The sequence below is a fragment of the Quercus robur genome, chromosome 10 (assembly GCF_932294415.1).
Source record: "Quercus robur chromosome 10, dhQueRobu3.1, whole genome shotgun sequence".
NCBI lineage: Eukaryota > Viridiplantae > Streptophyta > Magnoliopsida > Fagales > Fagaceae > Quercus > Quercus robur.
Genome location: NC_065543.1, coordinates 2955116 through 2981041, shown reverse-complemented (window position 1 = coordinate 2981041; position 25926 = coordinate 2955116). Strand labels below are relative to the sequence as shown.

At 36.0% G+C, this 25926-nt stretch overlaps 1 protein-coding gene across 25 annotated transcripts in view; it reads left to right on the top strand.

Annotated features, from left to right (window-relative positions):
* LOC126703186 (putative disease resistance RPP13-like protein 1) overlaps positions 1–15027 on the top strand; it is a 28715-nt gene extending 13688 nt beyond the window's left edge. The window contains exons 3-9 of one of the 25 annotated variants that reach the window (XM_050402132.1): positions 2447–3887; positions 9720–11031; positions 11343–11426; positions 11575–11630; positions 12485–12770; positions 13513–14082; positions 14227–15027. In XM_050402132.1, the coding sequence (XP_050258089.1) occupies positions 3182–3887; positions 9720–11031; positions 11343–11426; positions 11575–11623 (2151 nt within the window). In that variant the 5' untranslated portion in view covers positions 2447–3181 and the 3' untranslated portion in view covers positions 11624–11630; positions 12485–12770; positions 13513–14082; positions 14227–15027. Of the gene's footprint in view, positions 1–2446; positions 3888–9719; positions 11032–11342; positions 12771–13512; positions 14083–14226 lie in introns of all 25 variants that reach the window. The other 24 variants (XM_050402128.1, XM_050402124.1, XM_050402131.1 and 21 more) reach the window with 24 other exon arrangements.
* The last annotated feature ends 10899 nt before the right edge of the window (positions 15028–25926 follow it).

Below are 25926 nucleotides of genomic sequence, written 5' to 3'. Positions count from 1 at the left end.
TCTTTGCTTTAGGTTATTAATTTTTTTGTATTTTTAATAACTCTACTTTGAGTTGATGCAATTGAGTTTTGTGTTTTAAGTTTTTTTCTTTTTTCTTTTTTGTTCTCTCTAATTGTTAAATGTTATCCTATTGCATTATAAAGAATATAATATTATTTTATTACATAACATGATTTGGATAATTTTATCATATAAGAATTTTACATAAGTTACATAGACAATAGTAAAACAATAATAAATATAATATATATATATATATATATATTTATATATATATATATATATATATTAATGAGATAACTCTAAAAAAATTATCACGCGCAATGCGCAAGTCTACGACTAGTTCATCCTTAAATCTGGAACATGACGTACATCCTTCAATATCATTGTGCAACCAACATTGGTTTTGATGCACACATCACCAATTTCCATAATTTTTGAATAACTGAAGTTACCCATCTTCACAACACCAAAGTCACCTGCTTTGTATGTGGTGAACAACCCTTTTGTGGGGATAATGTGGTAGGAGGTTGCTGAATCAACAACCCACTCAACATCATTCTTAGCAACATGCTCACACTTTTACTTTTCAAGGGAGAACATCAAAACATCCTCATCAAACACAACTACTACAGTATTCTTCTCATTATCATTCGTTTCATCTTTGTCTTCAGTTTGTTCTTTATTCCAATGCCAACAATTTCTTTTTATGTGACCCTTTTTCCCACAATGGAAGCATTCTCTCATCTCTTTGAATTGAGATCTACCTTTCGATTGTGACCTATCATTGGATTTGGCCCAATCATCAAGCCCTCTGCTTCTTTTCTACCCTTGTTTTCCATGACAAGAGTTTGATCTTGTGCATTGTTTATACCTGCATCTCTTTTGCGAACCTCCTTACTCAGAATCAAATCTCGAATATCATCGTGTTTAAGTTTGCTTTTTCCTGTAGGATTGCTCACTGCCATTTACATGGCCTCCCAACTGTTTGGCAAAGAAGCCAAAAAAATCAATGCACGGATCTCATAATCAAAATCAATTTTCACAGAGGAAAATTGATTTATGATGGTATTAAACTCATTTAGATGCTACGCCACAGGAGTACCTTCCACCATCTTTAAATTAAACAACTTCTTCATTAGATGCACCTTATTGTTAGCCCAAGGCTTTTCATACATGCTAGACAAAGCCTTCATCAGATCTATCGTGGTGTTCTCCTTCACAACGTTGTGTGCAACTAATCTTGTCAAAGTTAATCGTATAACTCCTAGCACCTGTTTATCAAAAAAACTTCATTCTTCTTCTTCTTCCATACTATCTGGTTTCTTCCCCAAAAGAGGAAGATGTAATTTCTTCCCATACAGATAAACTTCGATCTGCATCTTCCTATAGCTAAAGTCTGTGTCATTAAACTTCTCAATTCTTGACGTCTTTCCTTCTTCTCCGACCATTGCTCCCAACCGAACCTATGCTCTGATACCACTTGTTGGGAAAAATTCTATAAGACTATGAATAAATTTTAGCATGCATAGCAGAAGCATAAGAACATAAAGATTTAACTGGAAAACCCTTTCTTCTTGAAGGAAAAATCATGGGACAAACTTCAAATAATTTCACTATGTTAAATAGAGATTACAACACTTAGAGATACAACTTGAGCAAAGCAAAACTTACTTTTTTTCTTTTTACTCATCGCTCTCTTTCTTACTGTTTATCTCTCACAATTTTCTCTTACTGTCTATGTTTTTCTCTTCTTTTTTGCTTGCTCTCACTCACACAGTTCTTCAAGATTGCACTTAGTCCTCACTTTCTCTGGGACTTCACTCTTCACTCTTCTACACCAAATGGCCGAATGGCCATCCATTTATTTCTTCATCTTTTCTTCCTTTCAAACTCTTGACGTCAATTCACAATAAATGCAATCCACTTACCTTGACATTTGTACATAACAAAGATGACTTCAACTCCTCTTTTTGGCACCACCGTGTACCCTGGGTGCGATGGTCACTCCATAAGTATAAGTGCTTGTAGGGTGTGGGGTGAAAGGATCGAGGTTCAAGTCTCTAGAAGAGAGTTTCATACACATATACACTTAGATTAGGCTAGAGTAAAATTTTTATCTTGTATAAAAAAAAAATAAAAACTCATCTTTTTGGTAAGCTTCTCCAGCAAGTTCACTTAAACTTTCTGACTTTTGTACATGATGAAGAAAAACTAACACTATTGAAAGACAAGAAAGACAAGCTCATTAAATGAGCATGTCTATTACAAGTGGGCTAGACCATGGTGCAGTGCACCCAACAATTAAGTGAAGCCTCTCTCTCTCTCTCTCTCTAATATTTTTAAACAAATAGAATAAACTTATTTTTATCTTTTATAAATATATTTAAATTATATTAATTTATATTTGGTTTTGAAATTTTTTTCTTTATGTATTTATTTTTAGGAAAAGAAGAAATATGGGTCGAAAAAGAGATGGATTTTGGGATTATGCTGAGAAACTAGGTGGTAATTTCAAATGTAAATTTTGTGGGCAAGTTTTTCCTGGAGGTGCAACAAGAATTAAAGCACACTTGGCTAGAGTACCGGGCCATGACATTGCGGCATGTGAGGCGAATGTGCCTCAAGAGCTTCAAAAAGAAGCTCAGGCAACTCAAAAGGCTAACAAAAAGCTTAAAAGTGCATCAACCTCAAGCAGTGCTAAGGAGAGAAAAATCAACTTAGCTTCAGCATCAAAAATTGAGGATAGAATTGTCACACAGGTATTTATTTAGTCCCAACTCTATACATAGTTGTTTATTTCTAATAAGTAACAAAACCATACCATTTAACACTTTGCAAACCTTTCATACTAATTTCTCTTTTGCAAAGCGAGGAAAAATATATGGTTGAAATTATCCTTGATGATGTTGTGGATAGACTAATCACCAATGTAATTTCACTTGTCACTGAGCATACCAATTTTGAGTGGGGTTTCAACGGCAAGGAAGAGTTGAAAAATCTTCTTTACACCTTATGCAAGATTCATGTCGTGTTATATGATGCTCAGAAAAGGCAAGTAAGTGATAAATCTATGAGGATCTGGTTAACAAAGCTTACAGATGTAGTTTATGATGTTGATAATGTGCTAGATAAGTTTAGCTATGAGATTTTGGGGCAAAAGGTATAGATTCAAAACCAAATGATGAACCAGGTACCTAGCTATTCATTCTGCAAATTTGATAAAGTTAAGACCATAAAACATACATTGGATAAATTTGTGAATGAAATAGATGGCTTGGGTCTTAAAATTGTGAATTCAAACCCCAAGATTAGCCTAGATAATATAGACTCCCCCCTTGACGATTCAGAAGTGATAGGAAGAGAATACAGTGTCCTAACAATTTGGGATTTGTTCAATGATGATAATGATGTCTTTCTGGAATTTAAGTCAAGATTTGATAGTCTTACAATACCATCTCTAAAACGATGTTTTGCATATTGTGCAATCTTCCCTAAAGATTATAAGATTAAAAAGGATGTACTAATTCTACATTGGATGGCTCAAGGGTTTCTTGAACTGTCTAAAGAAAGTATGGTGATGGAGGATATTGGTAACAAGTATTTTAAAATTTTATTAGACAAATCCCTTTTACAAAATGGTAAAAAGGATGAGTACGGTAATATTATCAACTACAGAATGCATGAATTAGTACATGATTTTGTGCGCTCAATTTCAAATTCAAAATCTTCAGTTTCAGATAATTTCAGCCATGTACGAAGTTTATTTGTTGGATTTGATGGCCAAACAACAGCACAAATTTCATTTGAAGGTGATGGTTTCACAAAACGGTGCATGTTAATTTTAAAGAATGCTGACTTTGGTAACATATTATCAAAATTTAGAGGCTTAAGGACCAAAATCTGAACCAGTATATAGCTCTCCCCTGTAGGAGACTCTCTCTCTCATCTGTAAGAGCACTTTCTCCTCTCCCTTCTGGAAGAGACCTCAGCTCCCCTTCTTGGGGTTCCTCACCTTCTCAAAAATACTCTCAAAACACTCGTTTTCTCAATGGAGCAAGAAGTTATTAATGAGTTACAGCACCTTTGCCTCACCAGGGAGGAAGAAGAGGAAATCCCAGTTTCCACACAAATCCGGGAGGACCTCTTAGAAGAATGCTCATTAAGCTTGTTTGGAAAACTACTATCAGAAAGGCAGCAAAACATAAGAGCTCTGAAAAGCACTTTAAAAGCAGCTTGGAAGATGGGTTCGGAGCTAAGAATAGTGGAAGTAGGAAGTAACATTTTACAATTTAAGTTTGGTTCCAGCTATCAGAGAGATTGGGTTGAAAACAGTGGGCCATGGAACTTTGAGAACAATTTGCTGCTTCTTTGTAGATGGAAGAAAGGCCTCACCGTTGCAAACATGACTTTTACCCATTCTCCCTTCTGGGTTCAGTTGTGGGGCTTGCCATTTGAGCTCATGTCAGAGGAAGTGGGTCAGGATATTGGAAGGAGTTTGGGGCGCTTGATTGAAGTAGATAGAAGAGCATGCCAATCAGAACAAGCCAAGTTTATGCGGGTTAGGGTGGATCTTCCAATCGAAAAGCCACTTCGAAGAGGAAGGCATGTAGTAAGCAAGGATGGTGGAAAGTTTTGGGTTCACTTTAGATATGAAAGACTACCCACGTTCTGCTACCTGTGTGGAAAGTTAGGCCATGATGAAAAGCATTGCCAAGTATGTGCAGGTCAGCAAAACAACCCAAGGCAATACGGTGAGTGGTTAAAAGCGAATGGAGCTTTTAAGGGCGGAAATGTGAAGTCAAAGAATTTCTCTAGCAACAATATCAACTCAGGGAACGGAGGAAATGTTGATAGAGAGAACAATGCAGCTGAGAACCTGCTGCGATTTTCGCCGACGAACCAAAGAGGAAGCAGCTCCAATGGCGGTTGCTTTCAAAATTCAAAAACAGCAAACCTGTCATCTCATGGTCAGGGCTGTGGCGTGTCAAACACTCAGGCTTGGCAGTCAGCAGAAGTCAGGTATGGAAGAGACATAAAGGAAGCGGATATGAAGGATTTGGGACAAAACGACGGGTCACGTGATGAGAATCCCATTCCAACTCAACCAGATGCACCTGATATAGTTACACGGTCAGGAGAAAGTAGTATTCTATTAAGCAAGAGTCAGCCCACTTCAAAAGTTGAAAGTTTGAATAAAGCCACCAGCCCATATAAGCCAATGATTTGGGCCCAAACGCAAGAAACAACCACTAACACAGAGGCAGCCCAAGATGTCATTAAAGGCCAAAAAGGGAAGGGCCGGATTAAGAAGCTTGCAAGGGAAAAAGGGCAGGAGAAAAATAAAGAGAAACAAGTTTACAGCCCAAGGTTAGGCTCAAAACGTCTACTTGCTCAGCTCCTTTCAGAAGGAGAAGAAGAAAATTTTCCCAGGAAAAAAAAGTGTGAGGGGTTTAAAGGTGATGCTCATGGCGTCCTTGCAGATTCTGAATTATCGGCGGTGGCTGCATTGCAGCGCCGCCGGGAGCCATGAATTCCCTCGGTTGGAACTGCTGGGGGCTTGGGAACCCCCGGTCAGTTCGAGCACTGCACAATCTGGTGCAGTATTGGGCTCCCAAATTAGTCTTCCTCTCAGAGACTAAGGTAAGGAAAAAACGTATGGAAAGAATTAAGGAAAGAGTTGGGTTTGCAAATGGGCTTTTTGTTCCCTGTCATGGTCGTAGTGGGGGTCTGGCTCTCCTGTGGACAAGAGAAACTGACTTGGAGATTAAGAGCTTTAGCAGCCACCACATTGATGCTGTCATTACAGAAGAGAATTCAAATTTTAAATGGAGACTTACTGGCTTCTATGGCCACCCCCAAACTCACTTGAGGCAGAAATCTTGGGATTTGCTTGAATACTTGGCGGGTCAATCTCAGCTCCCATGGTTTTGTTTTGGAGACTTCAATGAAATCCTATCAATGGAAGAAAAGGCAGGTGGGGCTACAAGATCACAGAGTCAGATGGATAAATTCCGTGAGGTGGTTAATGTTTGTGGCTTCAAAGATTTGGGCTATATGGGACCAAACTACACATGGTGTAACATGCAATCAGGTGACAGCAGGGTTTATCTGAGGTTGGACAGAGCTTTTGCAACAAGTGATTGGATTAACAAGTTTGGTGAAGTAAGAGTTAATCACCTGGTGGACTCAACTTCAGATCACTGTGCTTTATATGTTGCAGACCCTAAAGCTCCCAAACGGTCCCGTACTCGTCGTTTCCATTTTGAGGCTATGTGGACTAAAAAGGAAGAATGCAAAGACATCATCAAGGCTGCTTGGAGTTGTGCTAGCAATGTGAATACGGCTGAAGGTATGGCTGCGACCTTGAATGACTGCGCCATGGATCTTAAGGCTTGGAGCTCTACTTCTTTCGGCCAAATTCCAAAGGAAATTCAAGAGAAAAGAAAACGGCTTAGCAATCTGGTTCAATCAGATACGGATGGTCTGCTAGGTGATGAGATAAATCAGGTGAGAAAAGAAATAAATGACCTGATCGATAGCGAAGAAATTTACTGGTGTCAACGGTCGAAAGCTCACTGGCTCCGGGAGGGAGATAGGAATACGAAGTTCTTCCATGCCCGAGCTTCGGAAAGGAAGAAACAAAATACCATCTTTGGCTTATGGGATAAATTTGATAATTGGTGTGATGACCAGAATAGTATCGCCAACGCTGCTTTATCCTATTTTGAGGAAATTTATTCTTCCTCTTTGCCGAATCAAATTGAGGCAGTAACAGACCTCATCCCAGCCAAGGTGACGGAAGAAATGAACATGGAGCTGACCAGAGACTTCACCAAAGAAGAAGTATTGACAGCACTTAAGCAGATTCACCCTACCAAATCTCCCGGCCCCGATGGTATGTCTGCTCTTTTCTTCCAAAAATATTGGAGCATTGTAGGCAATGATGTATCTAACTTAGTTTTGAATGTCCTAAATTCTGGCATGTCTATCTCTGAAATTAATAGAACTAATATAGCCCTTGTGCCAAAAATCAAAAATCCTCAAAGAATGACTGATTTTAGACCAATTAGCCTATGTAATGTAGTATATAAGCTTATTTCCAAAACTTTGGCTAATCGTCTTAAAGCTTTTCTTCCATACATTATCTCAGAAAATCAAAGCGCTTTTGTAGCTAATAGACTCATCACTGATAATGTCTTGGTAGCTTATGAGATGATGCACTATATAAAACACAAAAGAGGTGGGAATGATAGCTTTATGGCAGCCAAGTTGGACATGAGCAAAGCATTTGATAGGGTTGAGTGGTCCTTTATAGAAATGATCATGAGGAAGCTGGGCTTTAATGAGTCTTGGATAGGTTTGGTAATGAAATGTATAACCTCAGTCACCTATTCAGTCATCATTAATGGCTCGGCCCATGGATGCATTGTGCCTACTAGGGGACTCAGGCAAGGGGACCCTCTGTCTCCCTTTTTGTTTCTGCTTTGTGCTGAAGGCTTCTCGGCTCTCATTAATGAAGCAACAAGATGCCAGCAACTTACTGGTATATCGATCTGTAGGGGGTCTCCAAAAATCAGCCATCTTTTCTTTGCCGATGACAGCCTACTCTTCTGTAGAGCTAATGGTGCTGAATGTAATAAGATGAAGGAAATTCTCAGAACCTATGAATTAGCCTCAGGACAAAAGATCAACACAGATAAATCATCCATTTTCTTCAGCCCTAATGCTTCTCAAGAGTGTAAAGAGGAAATTCTTGGTATTCTTGGGCCTATGCATGACACTAGCCATTCAAAGTATCTTGGACTCCCCTCCATCATTGGACGGTCAAAAAAGCTAATCTTTGCGGAGATAAAAGAAAAGGTCTGTCAAAAGTTGGCTGGTTGGAAAAGTAAGCTACTCTCGATGGGAGGTAAGGAAATCCTCATTAAAGCGGTGGCTCAAGCCATCCCTTCCTACACAATGAGTTGTTTCCTTCTCCCAAAGAGCCTATGTGAAGACCTTGAAAGAGAAATGAGGAGCTTTTGGTGGGGGCAGAAACAGCAAGAGACAAAGATTGCTTGGGTAGGATGGAAGAAAATGTGCAAGCCTAAATCACTTGGTGGAATGGGTTTCCGGAACTTGCAAGCTTTCAATCTTGCCTTGCTAGCAAAACAGGCTTGGCGGATTATCACAAACCCAGGCTCTTTAGCAGCCCGTCTTCTGAAGGCGAAATATTTTCCTTTTGGGGATATCCTAAATGCAAACCTTGGCAGCAGCCCCTCCTACACCTGGCGGAGTATCTACCAAAGCCTTGAAGTCATTAGGAGTGGAACCCGTTGGAGAGTTGGAAACGGGCGTCTAATCCACATTTGGGAGGACAAATGGCTCCCTACTCCTTCCACATACAAAGTTATCACCCCTCCTAAAGACTTTGAAGACTTCCCCATGGTCTCCTCACTCATCGACCATGACACAAAGCGGTGGAAACCAAATGTGGTAAAGGCCCTTTTCTTGCCATTTGAAGCGGATACTATCCTAAAAATCCCTCTAAGTCAGAATTTGCCGGTTGATGCTCTTATCTGGATTGGGAACAAAAAAAGTGTTTTTACTGTCAAAAGTGCCTATTTCATCGCTGCCAAGCTTCAGGTTGATAATGATGCAGGGGAAAGCTCCACTGGAGACTCAAATGGCCTCATTTGGGGAAAATTATGGAAGCTGAAACTCCCTGCAAAGATTAAAATTTTTTCATGGAGAGTTTGCGTGAATGGCCTCCCGGTATACATGAAAATGTTAGAAAGAGGTATCCAGCTGGGTTGGGACTGTCCAGTTTGTGGTGATGAACCTGAAAGTCTCCTTCATGCATTAATTTCATGTGATTTTGCTCTCTCCGTTTGGTCGCTTTGGCAGGATTGTCCCTTGCATCTGCTGTTGAAAGCCACGAACCTCATTGATGTTATACACAGTTTCTGCTCAAGTTCTTTTGCTGAGCACTTGGAGTATTTTTTTGCTATCTCTTGGGCAATTTGGCATAATCGGAACCTATTAGTTCATAATGAAAAAAGCCTCTCTCCACTGCAAGTTTGGGACTTGGCACGAAATGTCGTGAATGACTTCCATGAAGCAAACACCGTGCTCTGGCCTATGGAGCATGCTCCGAATGGTGGCTGGGTGGCCCCTCCAGCTGGCTTTTTCAAGGTCAATGTGGATGGTGCATTGCCTTTGGATGACCACAGTGTCTCCGGAGTTGGCGCGGTTGTCCGTGATGACAGTGGCAACATTGTTGCTGCCCTGAGTAAAACTCTGCCTTCTCACTATCCTGCTGAATGGACTGAGCTCCTAGCTATGGAACAGGGAGTGCTACTGGCTCTGGAGTTGGGAATTCCCAACGTTATCTTTGAATCGGATGCTGCCTCAGTTGTCCAGGCGGTCATGCATGATCCTGGTGGAGGTGAAACAGGCCATTTGATCCAAGAAATTCAGATGGCAAAATCTTCCTTCTCAAGCTGCTCCTTCCAACACGTGAAAAGGGACTTCAACAGGGCTGCTCATGAGCTTGCCCATTTTGCCAAATGTAATAATGCAAATTATGTATGGAAAGATGATTTTCCTCTGTTCTTAAAGAACCTGATTCAAGCAGGCCTTGGCTGAATGTTGTATGCCTAGGCCCCTGTTGTAATCCTTTTCCCCTGTGTTAATGATATTCATTTTCTCTTCAAAAAAAAAAAAAAAATTTAGAGGCTTACGTGTTTTAATGTTTTATGGATGTAACGTAAGAGAGCTGCCAGAATCAATTGGTGTGTTAATACATTTGAGGCTTCTTCACATCTGTGAAACTGAAATTAAGAAATTACCAAAATCAGTCACTGAGCTTTACAATTTGCAAACATTAAGAATCGAACTTTGTTTTAATCTCGAAGAGCTTCCAGAAGACCTAAGCAATTTGATTAACTTGAGACATATTTGTATAAATAGGATAGCACCTAAAAATGTGGGGCGGTTGACTTGCCTTCAAACGTTGCCAATTTTTCGTGTTGGTCCAGATGAAGGTTATCGGATTAGAGAATTGGGAGCTTTAAAGAATCTCAGAGGAGAAATAGAAATAAGGGATCTAGAGAATGTGGAAGATGAGGAAGAAGCCAAAAGTGCAAAATTAAAAGATAAGGAAATATTCAAGTTGGAATTATTTTGGTCATATCGAACAAGATCAGTGGACAACAATGATAAAGATGAAAGGGTGTTGGAAGGCCTCCAGCCACACCCAAATTTGAAAAGCTTAACAATCGGATTCTACAAAGGAAAGAAATTCCCATCATGGGTTAATGGTTTGTCAATATATCACAATTTGATTCAGATCTATTTGATAAATTGTACGGAATGTGAGGAAGTTCCCACTCTGGGGCATTTACCCTGTCTTAGGGTTCTTCAAATAAATGGAATGAAGAAGGTAAGAAGTATAGGAAGTGAGTTTTACAGTTACAGTGAAGGGAGTCACAGAAAAACTACTACATTATTCCCGGCATTGAGAATACTCAAATTGCAGAACATGTATGAGCTAGAAGAGTGGAAGGATGCAAAGGAGTTGATAACCGCATGTCAGGTGTTGGTATTTCCTTGCCTTGAGGAGTTGACAATAGATTCATGTGATAAACTAAGATATTTTCCAGACTCACTGAACACCTGCGATTCCCTTCATAAGTTGGTATTAGAGGGCTTTGAAGACCTGAGTTATTTTCCAGGTGTTCGATCACTTATTGGACACTTGGAGATAAGAAGCTGTAGTATTGAAGAACTAACCGGTGGGCTACAATTCTGTACATCTCTTCAGTATTTGAAGATTGAGGACTGTCCGAATCTGGAATCAATTCTAGATTCACTGCTTCACCTCATCAATTTAAATCATCTGCACATTACTGATTGCCCCAATTTAGAGGAAAGATACGCAGAGTGGTTCCAGATTTCCCAAATTCCAAACATCAAAATCAATGGAAAATACATCAAAGGGGGAGAGGATTCTGGCGACTCTGAAGACAGTGATGATACAGTTTATTAGTAAGTGTACTTACAGAAATTTATTTCACCAACTACTCAGATTACTGGAATGTTGCAAAAAATCTGAAACTTTGCACTTCAAAAATGCATATCCTCTTTTTTACTTCCAGCAATTATCTGATTACTCATTCTTTTTCTTAGCGTTTCTTGTCACCTTCACTTATGGTTGTCAAATTGATTATGTCCATTGATGAAAACATACTCAGAGCAGTTCTTGTTTGTAGGTCTTTGTAAAAGTTGGAAATAGATTTTGTTTATTTGGGCTAGGTCATAATTCCTATGTTTATTTGTGTGAATTTATTGTGGGAAAGTGCAGTGTGGTTGCATAAGAAAGAGATGAGACATTGGGTGGAAGCAGGTCTTGTGGATTTTTGTCTTCACATTTGGGTTGGAAGGTCGGTTCTACTAGTGGAAGCAAAGATTAAATTTCTCATAAATTTTTAGCCAGCACTGAAGGTGTGGATAATTCTAATATATTTATATATCGGTTTTAGCTTGTGGAGGTTTCTAACACGTTTAAAGTTTTTTGGTTAAATCATCAAGCTTGCAAGAAGATTCCATCTTGGAAAATAACCAACTTGATGACAACTGATGCCGAGGTACTTCAGGTCTGCTTTATCTTTACCATTTCAGATGCGTGTATATAACTTTCCTCTTAATTGGTGCTAAGCGAGATCCAATTCAGTTTATATATATTTGTACAGTGACTGGGTTCTGTACCAATCGTGCATATCTACACAAAGAAAGTTGTTTGTCTATGTAAAGGTGTGGAAGTCAACTCCATATATGTGTTCATATGTCACCAAAACATTTTATAGAGTTAGATTGAGTAGTCAGATCACTGAATTAAGGTTTGACACTCTTTGACATGAAAGTCATTCTGTTCGTCTGGTATTGTTATAGCTTAACCTGAACAAATGTCCTTTGATTTCACTCTTTTAATTGCTGACATGTATATATTGAACTAATTGCTTGGAGCATGGGAAGTTTAAAAACTAACAAAATTAACAACACGTGGACACTACGGACAGCATGTCTATTATGTTCAGCCATCTCTTATGTTCAAATAAATAGAGTGCTAAATCAATCTGATAAGTATATCATTCATGCTAATTATCCCCCCTCCCCTCTCACTTTTCCTACAACATTTTATAACTTGTTACTTAGCATCTGTTCATCTTGATATTCTGATATATATGTAGTTTCCATGTGTTGATGTCATTGTATCAGTGTTGTAATCCACAGGTAGCACTTAACAATTCTTCCAATGTTAGAGCCACCAGAAAATTTCTCATTTATCAGAGGATATTTTTTCCAATGTCAAGGACACTTCACGTAGCACCCATTTTGCAGCCTAATATTCTTTTTTTTACCTAAGCTGTTCGGCCAGCTTTGACGCCTATTTCCCCTTAGTTGGAGGCATTAAATTTTGATGATGTTGGAGCCTTTGCAGAGGAGCTGTGGTAATTTTTTTCGTCTTAAGAACTGAAATTCTGGAATAAGAACTGCTACTACCTATCAGCAATGCAGGAGGTGCTCCCTTTCTATGGATTATGGAAAGCTGGATGGAAGTAAATTGGAATGGTTGTCAAAGCCGGATGTTTTGTTTCTTACTGTTCGCTTTGCAAGGGATATGGAATCAGCAAAAGTGGTCCGCTGGTAGAAGACTGTTCATAGTCCGAGAATCACAATGGAGGGAATTTAAAATTGGTTCCAATGAAATTGTTTCATCGAAATTTGTGAGTTCTTTCATTCTCGTCTACTTTTTCTTTTAATTTCTCCCTTCCAAGAAAACCTATTATAAATCCTTTCTTTTTTGTTCTAATATTTAATTTCTCATACTATTTACTAAATTTTTTATTCATATTCTATTTTGGGTTATTCTTCAATCGGTGATCATGTACTTCAGCACAGAATGGTCCAAGATTGGCCCTGTTCCTAATATCCAGATCAACTTTTGATTCCTATTCTATGCTCAAGATTAACCCTGTTCCAAATACCAATTTTGATTATTTTGAGCATAGAATGGGCTCTTTATTCTGTTGCATAGCATATGTAAACCTTCAAATTTTTGTCTCAAAAAATTCCCTCAATTGTTTTGGATTTATTTTTCATAGAAAACTCTGGTCTACTTGTTACTATTGCATTGTCTTTGCTATAATGTTTTGACTTGTTAGTTTTCTAATAATTATGGCTCTTATCAAATATTAAGTAATAACATTTTGTATATGCTTTGGCCATAATCTGATTTCATTTTAAAAATGAAAAGTTAGAACCATATGTTTTGCTTTCTCAGTCTCTCTCTATATATCCACCATCTAGCTATCACATCTGCTGCATATGTTTATTTGAGGACGAAATATGCTTGCTAATTGCGGCCCAGAAACAACTGTAGAGTTCATGTATTCCAGAACCATGCAAGAATCCCATAAGCTAATGCTTGAGCATCATTCATCTCTCTTAAATTTCTCTCTGTTATAGGAGATAAAAAGAGCAACAAAACCAACATATATTTGAAGGCGTCAATACTCTATGACAATGGCTATACCGGATTGCATGCAAAGATACGGTGACAATGCTAAAAGTCCTTCCAGACCCAATTTGAAGGCTCTCCAAGGTAATTCCAACCATGCCATCATGGTTTAAGCAACCTACATAAACTTGTGTCTTGGTCCTGGTGGTAGAGAGATTTCTGGTACATACTCAGACCATCACTTTTATACCATATATAGCATTTTCATCTTTGTAAATTTTTTAAAGGTTTAATTTAATCTTGATTGAAAATTCCGTGACTTGAACACACTTTTTATAAGGTTCAAAGTGATCTACGTCCTCATCTCCTTCATTTGGAAAGGATCACGACCTAGAAGAAGGAACATGTTCACCATTACAAGAAATGAGTTCCCACAAAAATTGAAGGAGAAGGTCAAGAATTTGAGACATACTCTAAGCATGAAGAAACATAATCAGGATGTTAGCACCACACTTTCTTGGGATGTCAGGTTGGATGATGATGATGATGAAGAGATGTTGATTTCTTTGAAGCCCCAAGTAATATCATCACAACCTTATTTTTCTTAACACATTTGGTCCAATGTTTTGTCTTTCTTTATTCTTTATGCTTTTGTGAGGTAAAATTCAAACACTCCAACATGGTTTCCTAATTCCTAATGTCCCCTATCATTTGATTTTCAGCATTGAATCAAAGCTGGCTCCTGAGGGGTTCAAAGAAAACCACCAGACATAATCGAGAAGCAATACATAAGAATTTCAGGAAGCATGTTTTGTCAAGCACTATGATTCTTAGAGTTAAAAAGAAAAACAGAAGCCTAAAGGACATTAACTGAAACTGCAACTGAAAAGTTGGCATCAGCTTTTGCTGTGGTATCAGAAATTTAGATTTCTTTCCACAAACTTATTCGATGACAACAATTCCACAAACGTTATTGTGTCTCTGTTGCTACGGAAAGAGGAAAGCAAGATAATAATGGCGAGCAAATATCGACAAGGTTGTTTCAGTGAAGGATTATCTAATGCATAAGCTTGAGCCCAGGGAAGATGTGCTTTCTCCAGTGATATCCAAGGCAACGAGTCCAAAGTGAACTCCTGGTGATATGGGTGTGGTATGTGGGACACTGTAACTTTGCTCCAACATGAGGAATTGTCCAAATATACAGCTATGAGTTCAGTTGGAAACAAAACATTGCCCATGCCAATTTCCACCAATGTGCATTCAGCTAAAGACTCGCCATCACACACTCAGATCTCAGCCAATGCTCAATTTTTTTTTTTTTTTGGTGTCAATTTTGATCCTGAATGTATATGGAGACATGTTAATGAGCTTCAATAAGTTTTCAACTTCTATGTATTGATACCAAAAACCATCACCATCAGACATGCATGATCTAGTACTAATTATTCTATTGAAGTTCCATTGTACAGTCTGTGGTAACCATGGGATGCATTTGATAAATGGTAAGAAATCACTTGGTCAAATTTATGTTGATATTTAGTTATTTGAACAAGTTCCTGACTGTGTTAGGAATTCCATGTGCTGTGGTGTAATTTCTCTTTTTGGTATTATAATTCATATCTCATGGATATATCTATTCTGCAGTTGGTTGGAAAGAAAATTCAGGAATAATCCTCCAAGCTAATCGTGAGGGGAACCTGACTGTTGATAAAGAAATGAATTTATGAGCTGTATTTGACTTCCATGTATTGATAAGTAGTTTATTTATGCATATAAAAACTTCCTTCCTTTGTTTGAAGAAGCTTTTTATGGTTCCCAATAAAATGTTTTGAAGCCTGTAAGTTGAAAAATGTCCAAACTGATGCGACAAATGTGAATCTCTCCCTCTATAATATAGGTCAAAAACATGATTTAATTCATTGATAATACTAAATTACTAAGTCAGTAGTTGCCATTGTGGATTTGTTTCAGTATTTTGTAAGTCTTATTGTTATCAGTCTCATAATAGCCAATCTTTGTTGGTTTAGCTTGTAACTCGAGCAATGGCCTAAGAGTGGTAAGATGATGATGGTTCTACCAGGGTAACTGGATTAGGAGGCAAGACAAGTAATGATAAATTTGAGGTTAATCATGTAGTTTGAGGGAAAAGAGTCAGGGATAATTGCCATCTAGCATAATTTTTAGAGATTATTTTGTTAATAAGCACGGTTTTGAAACCATTTAGGAAATTAGCATCTCAAGTCTGTGAAGCTCAAGTTTGGTGACAAACTCGAGCCTCAAAGACTCGAGTTCTAGTGCTGAGGTGGAAAAATTTATCCATGTAGAACTCGAGTTCAGAAGTATCTGAAGCATGAAGATGAAGATGAAGAAGAAGAACCAGATCCGAAGGAAGAAGAAGAACAGAGAACACGATCTGGAAAACATAGATCCGAAGGAGAAAAATGGAGATCTGGAGAACGTATATCCGAAGAAGCAGAAGAGGAAGACAAAGAACAGAGGAAAAATCTGCAGAAGCAGATGAGAAAGACGAAGTGCAACTCTAATTTAAATTTTCTCAAGTAGGTGACATTTCTGACTAAAACAGATATTTAGGGAATTATAGGTTAGGTGGAGTGTGATGATGGTAGTAGCATTGCTTCAGAAATTTAGAATTTATCACTCGCTTTAAAATCCTTGTTATTTCTGATCACTGACCATTGTATTCAAGTGTATTATGTTAACTCTTAACTCTGAGCTCATATATAGAGTTGGACAATGGAACCTTATGTTGTCTTCATCCAAGTCTATCATCATTAGTTCTGCTGTCAAGTGAATTTTTTGTTTCTCTTAATGTTTTAAGGTTTGAACTCTCTATGTGAACATCTTATCATTGTTGACTGCAGGTAGTTGCAGTCAAACCAGTTCCCAGTCTCAAACTTAACTCTCATATCCTTCCGGTATTTTCCTTACTTAAGTCTCATGCCCAGCTAAGCAATGCATCACAGCTATGGAGTGTATGTAAGTATGTTAACAATTATTAAAATCCTATGACATAGCCTGTGACTTTCAAGCTACAAATAAATAGATTTAATAATATTCAGGAGGTGCTCTACAGGATAAAGGGATAAAGAGGCCGTTTGATCTTTTTTGAGTCTAGACTTGTATAAAATATATGCCTTTATGAGCCCTTGCGATTGTTGGTGATTTTAGCTTGACAGTTGTTGTCTTTTGACTGCAATTTAGGTTTGATGTCAGGATAGCTGCAGCAGTAGCCGAGAAAACAAACTTAGCGTTTGTTACCGCAGAAAACAAGTTTGAAGCTTTGGTCAGCTTCTAATGTGGCAAGGACAGCCCAGTAATGTGGGTAACTTTCTTATCTTTTTGAGATTTAACCCGTTTGCAGGCGTACTGGCTGCTAACCCTGTTTCTAAACTTTACACTAAGACAAGAAATAACAACTTTGTATTTGAAAAACAATAGGTTGAGTCGCTGATATATAAAAAGAATTCATTTTTGACAAACAGTGGTCTTTAGAGATGCATGCTCTTCGAAATTATTTATTGATTGCCTTTAACTCAGTATATGTCTTGATTCATCTCAATTAATGTGGTTGATGATGACATCCAGGCAAAGCCAATTTTGAAGGGTGGGGAGGTTTCTAAATTGTTGGATCTTAGCTTGGGCAGTGACTATGACCATGTTCAGATTGAGAGAATGGTTTTGGCTGCTACCCTTTGCATTAAACGTGCACCTAGATTACGGCCTCAAATCAACATTGTAAGTTTGTTCAATACTACAACTTTCCACTCCTAGTAATTATTTAATTTACTGATGAAGGTTTTTTGCTTCACCAAAAGGTTTTGAGGCTTCTCCAAGGTGATGAGGAAGTGACAAGGTGGGCAAAGCATTCCTGCACATCAGAAGAAGTTATGCGTTGGATGGGGAGGCATTTCCTACCAACCTCCAATCCTATCTTAACCTGGCATTGCTAGACTTGGAAGACGATTCACTTTCTAGCAGTGGCAGTGAGCAAAGTCTCTCATTAGATGAATATCTGCATGGGAGATGGAGCCACTCTTCAAGCTTCGATTAAGTTTGTCTGCAGAAGAATGCAATCCTGCAAGCAAACATTTTTATTTTGTTTTTATTTTTTTATATCATCTTTCCTTTCTTTGTATATTCCTGTATTTTGTAAATACAATTTTTTTGTTCAGCCAGTTGGATTGGATTTTCAAAGAGAGGTTCTTTGCATGAGGCTCGCCCTCCACCTGGACTTGGTAGTTTTGTTGTTTCTCAATGCTGATTTTGTATTCAAAGCTGGGGTCTGTTTCTCAATGCTGATGTTTTTTCAGTAATATGAAAGATAAGCTCTCACCTATAAACATCCAAACTTGAAGTGAATACAAATACCTTAAATAACCTGAAAATTTGTTTTTTACAAGTACTGAATATTTGCATCAACATTAGCAACAAAATTTTAATTAAACCCAACCGCCACTTCAGAATCATACCTTTTTTTATTAAATCGTAATGGATTGTTTCATAGATCCCCACATGTATCGCAAAAAATTGATTTTTGCATCAACTACATTTTGGCATCAACTAAATTTGTTGCTGGGAGACAGACTAAGTCACTGATGTGGAATTTGTGTTTCAAGTGAGATTGAGGAAGAGATTGAGCTGCAGTAGTTTTTAGGATTCGAGTTACATTAAGAAGGTACTCAAGTTCACAGAATTCAAGTATGGTGTAGTAAAATAACATGATACCCGAGCCATACTCAAGTTCACAGAATTTGAGTACGGTGAAGTAAAATAACGTGGTACTTGAGTACGGTGAAGTAAAATAACGTGGTACCCGAGCTGTACTCTAGTTCACAGAATTTGACTACGGTGAAGTAAAATAACGTGGTACCCGAGCTGTACTCAAATTTACTGAACTGGGGTACTGTGTAGTTAGTAACATGATACCCGAGTCTTATAAATGCGAGTTGGGTTAACACAGAACTCAATGTTAGGGACATCGAGTTCAAGGTGGCATTTTTAATTTGCAAAATTTCAGCTCAGCCATTGCCATATATGTTGGCAAACTCAAGAGAAACTTGAGTTTTAAGAACTCGAGTACTTTTAGAAACTCGATTTCTGTAAGCTCGAGTATTGAAAAAGTGGTAGATTACTACATATTTTCGAAACAATGGTAAATTGCAACATAGTTTGAAACAAGGTGATACTTGGCCATTTTGGCCCATCAAAGAGAGTGCAACTCTAATTTTTATCTTCAAACTTTCATCATATCTGATGGTACATACTAACAGAAAAATTAAATAATTTACTTTAAATAGGAAATGCTTATCTTTAGAGTTTTGTCTTTTCTTTCGATTACGGCTTGTGAAAGAATGGATAATGAAAAACTATTTAGCCATGATAGATACGTAGTTGACATAAATTAAGATTTAAGAGGGAGGACTCGGTTTTTAGCCCAAAAAATAAAAAATAAAAATTAATAGGGAGGTTGATTTGGTAATTTACAAATTTCTCACACTTAACCCGGCAAATTTGACTAAAACAAATATTTAGTATTAGTGAGTTCTAGTTAGTTAACTAATAAAGTCTCTTATCATCGAATAAAAAATTTGGGGTTTGAATCCTCTTTACACTAAAAGCTAATTTATGTCTTATCCTGATGATAAAAGATAAAGAAAATGTTTATATTTAGAGCCTTGGGCTCCAATCCCTAATAGAAAGAAGGAATGTGTTCTATCATGTGTAATGCACATGACTTATTTAGTTGGTTGGATTAAGTGAGTCATGTGCAATGCAGATCATAAGGACTAATGTCATCTTTTTATTAATGGTTGGAGGTTTAGAGTCCAAGGCTCCAAATATGTTTAAAGACAAACTTTGTCCTAAAGAACAATTATCTTGGAATGAATGCTATAAGGACAATTATATATAGTACTAACAAATTGTAAATTGTGGCAGAGCCAATTTTATATGTCGAGAATCTATAGTTGACTCCAAATTTAAGGACTAAGGCTTGTTATTGTAACCAGGGGCGGCCCAACATAATTTGGGGCCTAAGATAAAAAATTTATGCGAGGCCTTTAATATGTAAATATTAATTAAACAAAATTATTTAATACTAATTAAATTAAGGTTAATTTGATACATTAAATACATAAATAATACCAACTAGACTAATGTTAATTTCATATAGAGAATTGAATATCATAGTTGAATTATAAATATTAATAAAAAGAAATAAAAATATATTGCGATTGAAAAAGATACTTTATTTTGGATATAAGATGATGCTAGTTAAATAAAGTTTCAAATCTAATTTTTAATTTTATATTTTGATTTTAAGAGAGAGAGATATAGATATTATTTGGTGTACAGTTTTGTAAGATATTAGTTTACAAAAATCAAAGTCTTAAACTATTAGGGGAGATTAATCTATAATTGATGATTTAACACATTTGCAACATCTTTTTGAAATATTTTAGGATTTCAATTGAATTAAGGTTCTATTGGTCTCGTACTTTGAGAGTCTTAATAAAAATGAAAAAGAAAAATGTGCTAATTAAAAATACTATAAAATGTTCAAAATATAATGTGATACTGTCTCTTATTGGTGAACTTCATCAATTTAACTAATGAATATTTATATCACATTTTTTTGTGATTAATAACATGACAATTTGTAAGCCAATAGTAAAATTTGTACATCACTAATAAAAAAAAGTACAACCTTTAGAAAATATATATAATTTTATAAAAATTTGGAACTTTAACTATGAAAAATGGGGCCTTTTTTTCCAAGGAAATTTTTGTTTTTTGATGGGGCCTTAGGCCTAGGCCTAACTTGCCTAGGCCTTGAGCCGGCCCTGATTGTAACCATAGTATTATGAAATTGTAGATTAGTTAAAAATTATATTTTATATGTTTTCTTTTTTATTAAAAAAAATTCAAACAAAGTGCCATGTTGCCAATCCAATATTTGAATTTCAACCTTTCGTTTTCCTTCTCACTTGTTTGTGTTTGTCTCTATTTTAAGAAAAAAAATCTTTTGATTTTCTCTTAGTGCTATGGACACAATTGTTTTTTACAATTGTAAATTTAGAATTGACTATGATTGGGGTGGATACGACTAGCACTTATGGATTCATCATTTTTTTTTTTCCATCATTCAAAGTCAACTACTTTAACAATTGTAAATTTACTGTGCAAAAAATTATATCCTTACTATTATTATATATTTTCTCATAGTAGGTAGCTAAAGGGAAAATGAAATAATTAATTTTGAATAAGAAATTCTTATATTTCCAATTCCATCTTTTTCTTCTGGTCATGGCCCATGAGAAATAATAATAACAATAATAATAATAATATAATACTAATTTTTTATTATTATTTTAGTTTAGGTGGACTTTTTTTTTTTGAGTGTTTCTCAAAAAAAAAAAAAAAAAAAAAAGACAAAACAAAACAAAAAAGCCTTTTTGAGAGAAAGGTGGACTAAGTATTTTTTGAGGAGAATGAAGGTGGACTAAGTCAATTGAGTTCATTCCACATTTTTAGCTGATAATTATGAAATAGGTATCAACGTGAAATATCTAACTTGTTAACACGTATACCAATTGGCATATACGAACTTCACCAATAATTCAACGCCTATAAAATATATTATCAAACACCCTCCCCAGTACGAAGTCTATGATTCACAATCCACATTCATACGACTCATGTTGATTGTCAACCCAAAAAAAAAAAAAAAATTTCATGTTGATTGTCAACAGGCTAAACTTGAGAAATAGGAAAATATAATAAATAAGTGTTGCCTCTCAGGATAAAAAGAAAAAAGGAAAAAGTCTATCACAATCCACGTTCATACAACTCATGATCATACAGTTGCCTTTGTTTGCCTCTTGAAAGCCAACTGAGTGCTTCATCTAGGGGCGGAGCCAGTGGGGTCGAGGGGGGCAGTTCCCCCAGCTTCTTGAAAAAATTCCTTGAAGTAGGTATACTATGAACCATTCTTTGGTACTTTACCCTGACAAAAAAAAAGACTCACTTTAATGTATGTACATATCCTTAACACCAAGAAAGTAGGAAAAAAAGTCTTCTCCCACATACCAAATTATATCACTTTTTCACCAAATTTAGTATTCTTATTAGTTTTATCTCAACACATACATCTTCACCCATTTCATTGTTCTTTTTTTTTTTTTTTTTTTTTTTTTCTAAATCATTATTTTTAGTTTACTATTCACAACACTTTTCTTTTGGAGCAATGTTATGAATATTACAAATTAATATATCTATATATTACTAAAAGCTGAAATGTAGCATTTAATGTTACTACGCTCACATTGAGCCACATCAGCAGCCACGTCATCATTTTTTGTTTCCAATTTTTCTTATATATATTTTAAAACATTTTATCATTTAAGGTGATTTAAAAACTCCATTATTTAAAAATTAAAATATCTTTCAACCATTATTTTTATTATTAATTTTCCAAAACTCTCCCTCTCTTTTACCTCTTCATCTCCCCACTACTTTCTACCTTAATATCATTATTTCTCTACCTTTTCATCTTCCTTTATTTTGACTCTTCTTATTCTCAACATCTTACTATAAATTTGACATTTTCTTTTTCATTCTATGCATAGTTTTCTCACACAAAAAATGTTACTTCTCTGTCTCTCTCTCAATTTGTTTTTCTTTTTTTGTTTGATTTTTTTATTGCATCAATTCTTTAGGTTGATGAATTTTTGTATTAATTAAAATTCTACTTTGGGTTGATGCAATTTAGTTTTGTGTTTTTAGTTGTTATCTTTTATATTCTCTTTGATTAAATATTATACTATTGTATTATACATATAGTATATAATAATATAATGTTATTATATTACATTGATTGACTTGGATAATTTGATGTTTATTGTTATATATTTTATTTTTACTTTTTTTTCTTCCCATCTTATTTTATTCAACATTTAAATCCATTCACATCCTCCATACTATTAAATTATGTAGCACAAATCAAGAAAATTGCTAAACACAAACCTACCTTCCTTTACCATTCATCTATTTTAATTTATATATTTTATTTCAGAAAATAAAACTTTAGTTTAGATATTTATAAGTAAAAAATGAAATAATGATTCATGAAAAATAAAAAATAAAAATTATCTGTACATATTTATATTGTGCGGTTGTAACTTTACATATAATTTTGCATTTATACATTCATCTACTTTAACTTAAATGTTTATAACTTAATAATGAAATCTATAAATAAGGTAATTAAAATAATTATATTTCTACAATTCAAAAAGTCACAATTTATTTTTCAAAAAAAGGCCTTTTACATTTCCTTTGAATTTTTTTAATTTTTTTTATTATAAAAAATTTGACATACCACTAACCTAACCACTTCATACATTAAAATGAAAATTTAAGGCTTGTTATTACTTCCATTAATATATTATGGATATCTTAATTGATTTAGACCAAACTAGAGAAATGTCTTTCATATTTCCTTGAAAATTCAAAAGGAAAAAAAATTTAAAAAAAAAAAAAACCTTTGACATACCACTAGCGTAACTACATCTATACCTATTTAAGCCATCCATGATATCTATTTCTTATTGATAACCATAAAATTTACTACTAGCAAGGAAACATACAAAGTAATAACGAATAAATTAAGGAAGAAAAAAAGAAATGAAATCAAACACCAATTAATAACCGTTATTTGAAAAAAGAAAAAAAGAAAAAAAAAAGGTGGTCAAGAGGAGTAAGAAATAAAATAGAGATGGCTATACGGTGGACATTGAAAACTTTACAGTACAATAGAATCAACTATTACATTCACTTTATTAAATCAATAATCAACAATTAAATATAATAATACAAAATTTAAACTTAAAACTAATCAAACTCTAACTAGGGAAATTATATTTCCTATCATAATTAAAAATGAGATATTCTTCAGTAATTTAGAAATTATATTAGAAATAAAGTTGGAAAATTTTATAATCTCATTTTTTTGACATTTCATTTAACCTTATATATATATATATATATATATATAATCATAATCTTCATACACCATGATTTAAAAAAAATCCAATGAATAGTTCTTCCTCTTATTTAATGTCTATGTTATGCAAACCATCAACCAATAAATATATAATAATGGTAAAAAAAGGTATAGACAAGATTATGAAAAATATGATAAAACTACTTTTTTTAAAAAGAAACTCTTTATAAAGTCTAGGGATTAAATAGTATTTTACCTAAAAAATTATCATGCGTAAAGCGTGGGTCTGCAACTAGTATTTATAAAAGTAGAGACCTCATATGGGAATGCATGAGGTCCTGGCATGTGGCGCTCAAATGTTACATACTTAAATGTAGCTTTTTTTACCTATTTTTATTAAGTTTTTTTTACTGTTACCCAATAAATTATAGTAACTTATTTTTACTATTATATAAAATATAGGTGGTTTTTGACAATTAGACCAAAAGTTATTCTCTACAAAATGGACTATCTTTTAAAAATAAACCAAACCTTATTAAAAACTCAAACCCAGTTATTACCTTACATATTATGACCCAAGTCTAACCCTTCCCATGTGTAAATCAAAGCCAAAATTCTTACCCACTTACAAACTCTCTTCCTCCTCCCCCATGTATAGATGATACTTCTAGAAAATCTTATTATCATGAAATCGAGTCTTCATTTTTCCCCAATTTCAATTCAATACGCTTTTGTCTATTAATAATGTTCTATGCAATTTATGCAGACAAATTATCTTTGTCATTGACCAGTACAACAAAAATATATATAAATCTTGAGAATTCTGAGGTTGTTCAAATAATTGACAAGTGCATATTTCTAAAATTTATAATAACAAAAAAGTCCAATAAATAGTGTAGGGGTAAAATTCCCAAGTCAACAATGGGCCTTGGGCCCCGCACGGAGTCCAGCCATGACAAAAAGGGAAAAGGGGACCAAAAGACTTCCAGCCCAACCCCGTGGAGCCCAACTTATTTAAAAGTCGTCCGAGGAGGAATGTCTCCTCAGACACACCAAATACGGGCCCAATGTGCGCCCTATCCATAGTGAAGCATCATCCCAAGCAAATGTGGGTGGTAGGATAAGCCTCACAAAGCAGGAAGAAGGAGGAAAATGTTAGACGTCCAGGGGGCAATCACAACTGCCGCATTAAATGCAAGGAAGCTACTTTTCCAACTGCATTAATGTGGAGAAGACAGGCGAACAGTGTTACATTGGCCAATGCAACTCATAGAAAGATAAGATGGATGTCCGATGGGACAGGCACTCAAGTGAAGGTCCCGATGGTGAACAAGTGTAAGGTTCTTATCAATTTAAGGAGGCTATATAAGAGAAGAAAATCCCCATGAAGGGAGGATCGGAAAATTGAAGAAGAAAAAGAGAGAGAGAGAGAGAGAAGAATTCTGTAGTCTTTAATCATAACAAGAGGTGCACTCTTACATCTCCTCGGACCGAGTATCCTGTAGACATAAAGAAGATATTCTTACGTTTAGACTATTGCATGGCATACAATTAACTAACGTTCACTTCGTCCAGTCCTAGTTCTGTAACCCGCTCTCTATAAATTCATTGTCTAGGATCCTTTGGGCCAGAACCACTCACTTGTTGGGCCTGGGCCTCGAACACCGACCCTACAATTGGCGCCGTCTGTGGGAAGAACTTGTGTCTCGACAAGTGAGATCGTTAAGTGATGGAAGGATCAGGTCCGCGCCAAACTGGACACGTAGATTCCCAACGGAAGGACAATTTTTTGAATCTCCAACGGGAGAAAAATCAGGACATACAGCGAGAGGGCAATGTGAACACCTCCCACACGAGCAGAAGTCGCTCGAAAGGAAAAGATCATGCGTCCCGTAAGCGAGACGATTACAAGGCCTTACAGCGAGAAATCGATGACTTAAAGAAAAAGCTGAGCCAAGCAAAGCGAAAACGTCCTTCACCCGACTCGGACACTAGCAGTGAGGAAGACAATGAATATAGGCGGAGATCAAGAACCCCTCCCAGCGAGACTTTTTCCTATGAGGAAGAGCAACCTCGTAAGCGCGGTCGCAAAAGCCCATCATATCAAGGCCTGGCCAACGATGTTATGAGTAAGGCCCTGGATCGCATCTCCCAGTTGCCTTTCACGCGTAGAATAGAAAGGGTAGAGCTTCCTCGGCGGTTCCATCAACCAACCTTTGCTATATACAATGGTTGGATAGACCCAGTAGAGCATGTAAGCCAGTTTAATCAGAGGATGGTCGTCCATTCCAGGGACGAGGCGTTAATGTGTAAGGAGTTCCCGTCCAGCTTGGGACCCATGGTGATGAGATGGTTTGACGCCCTTAAGCCAAATTCCATAGATTCCTTTAAACAGCTG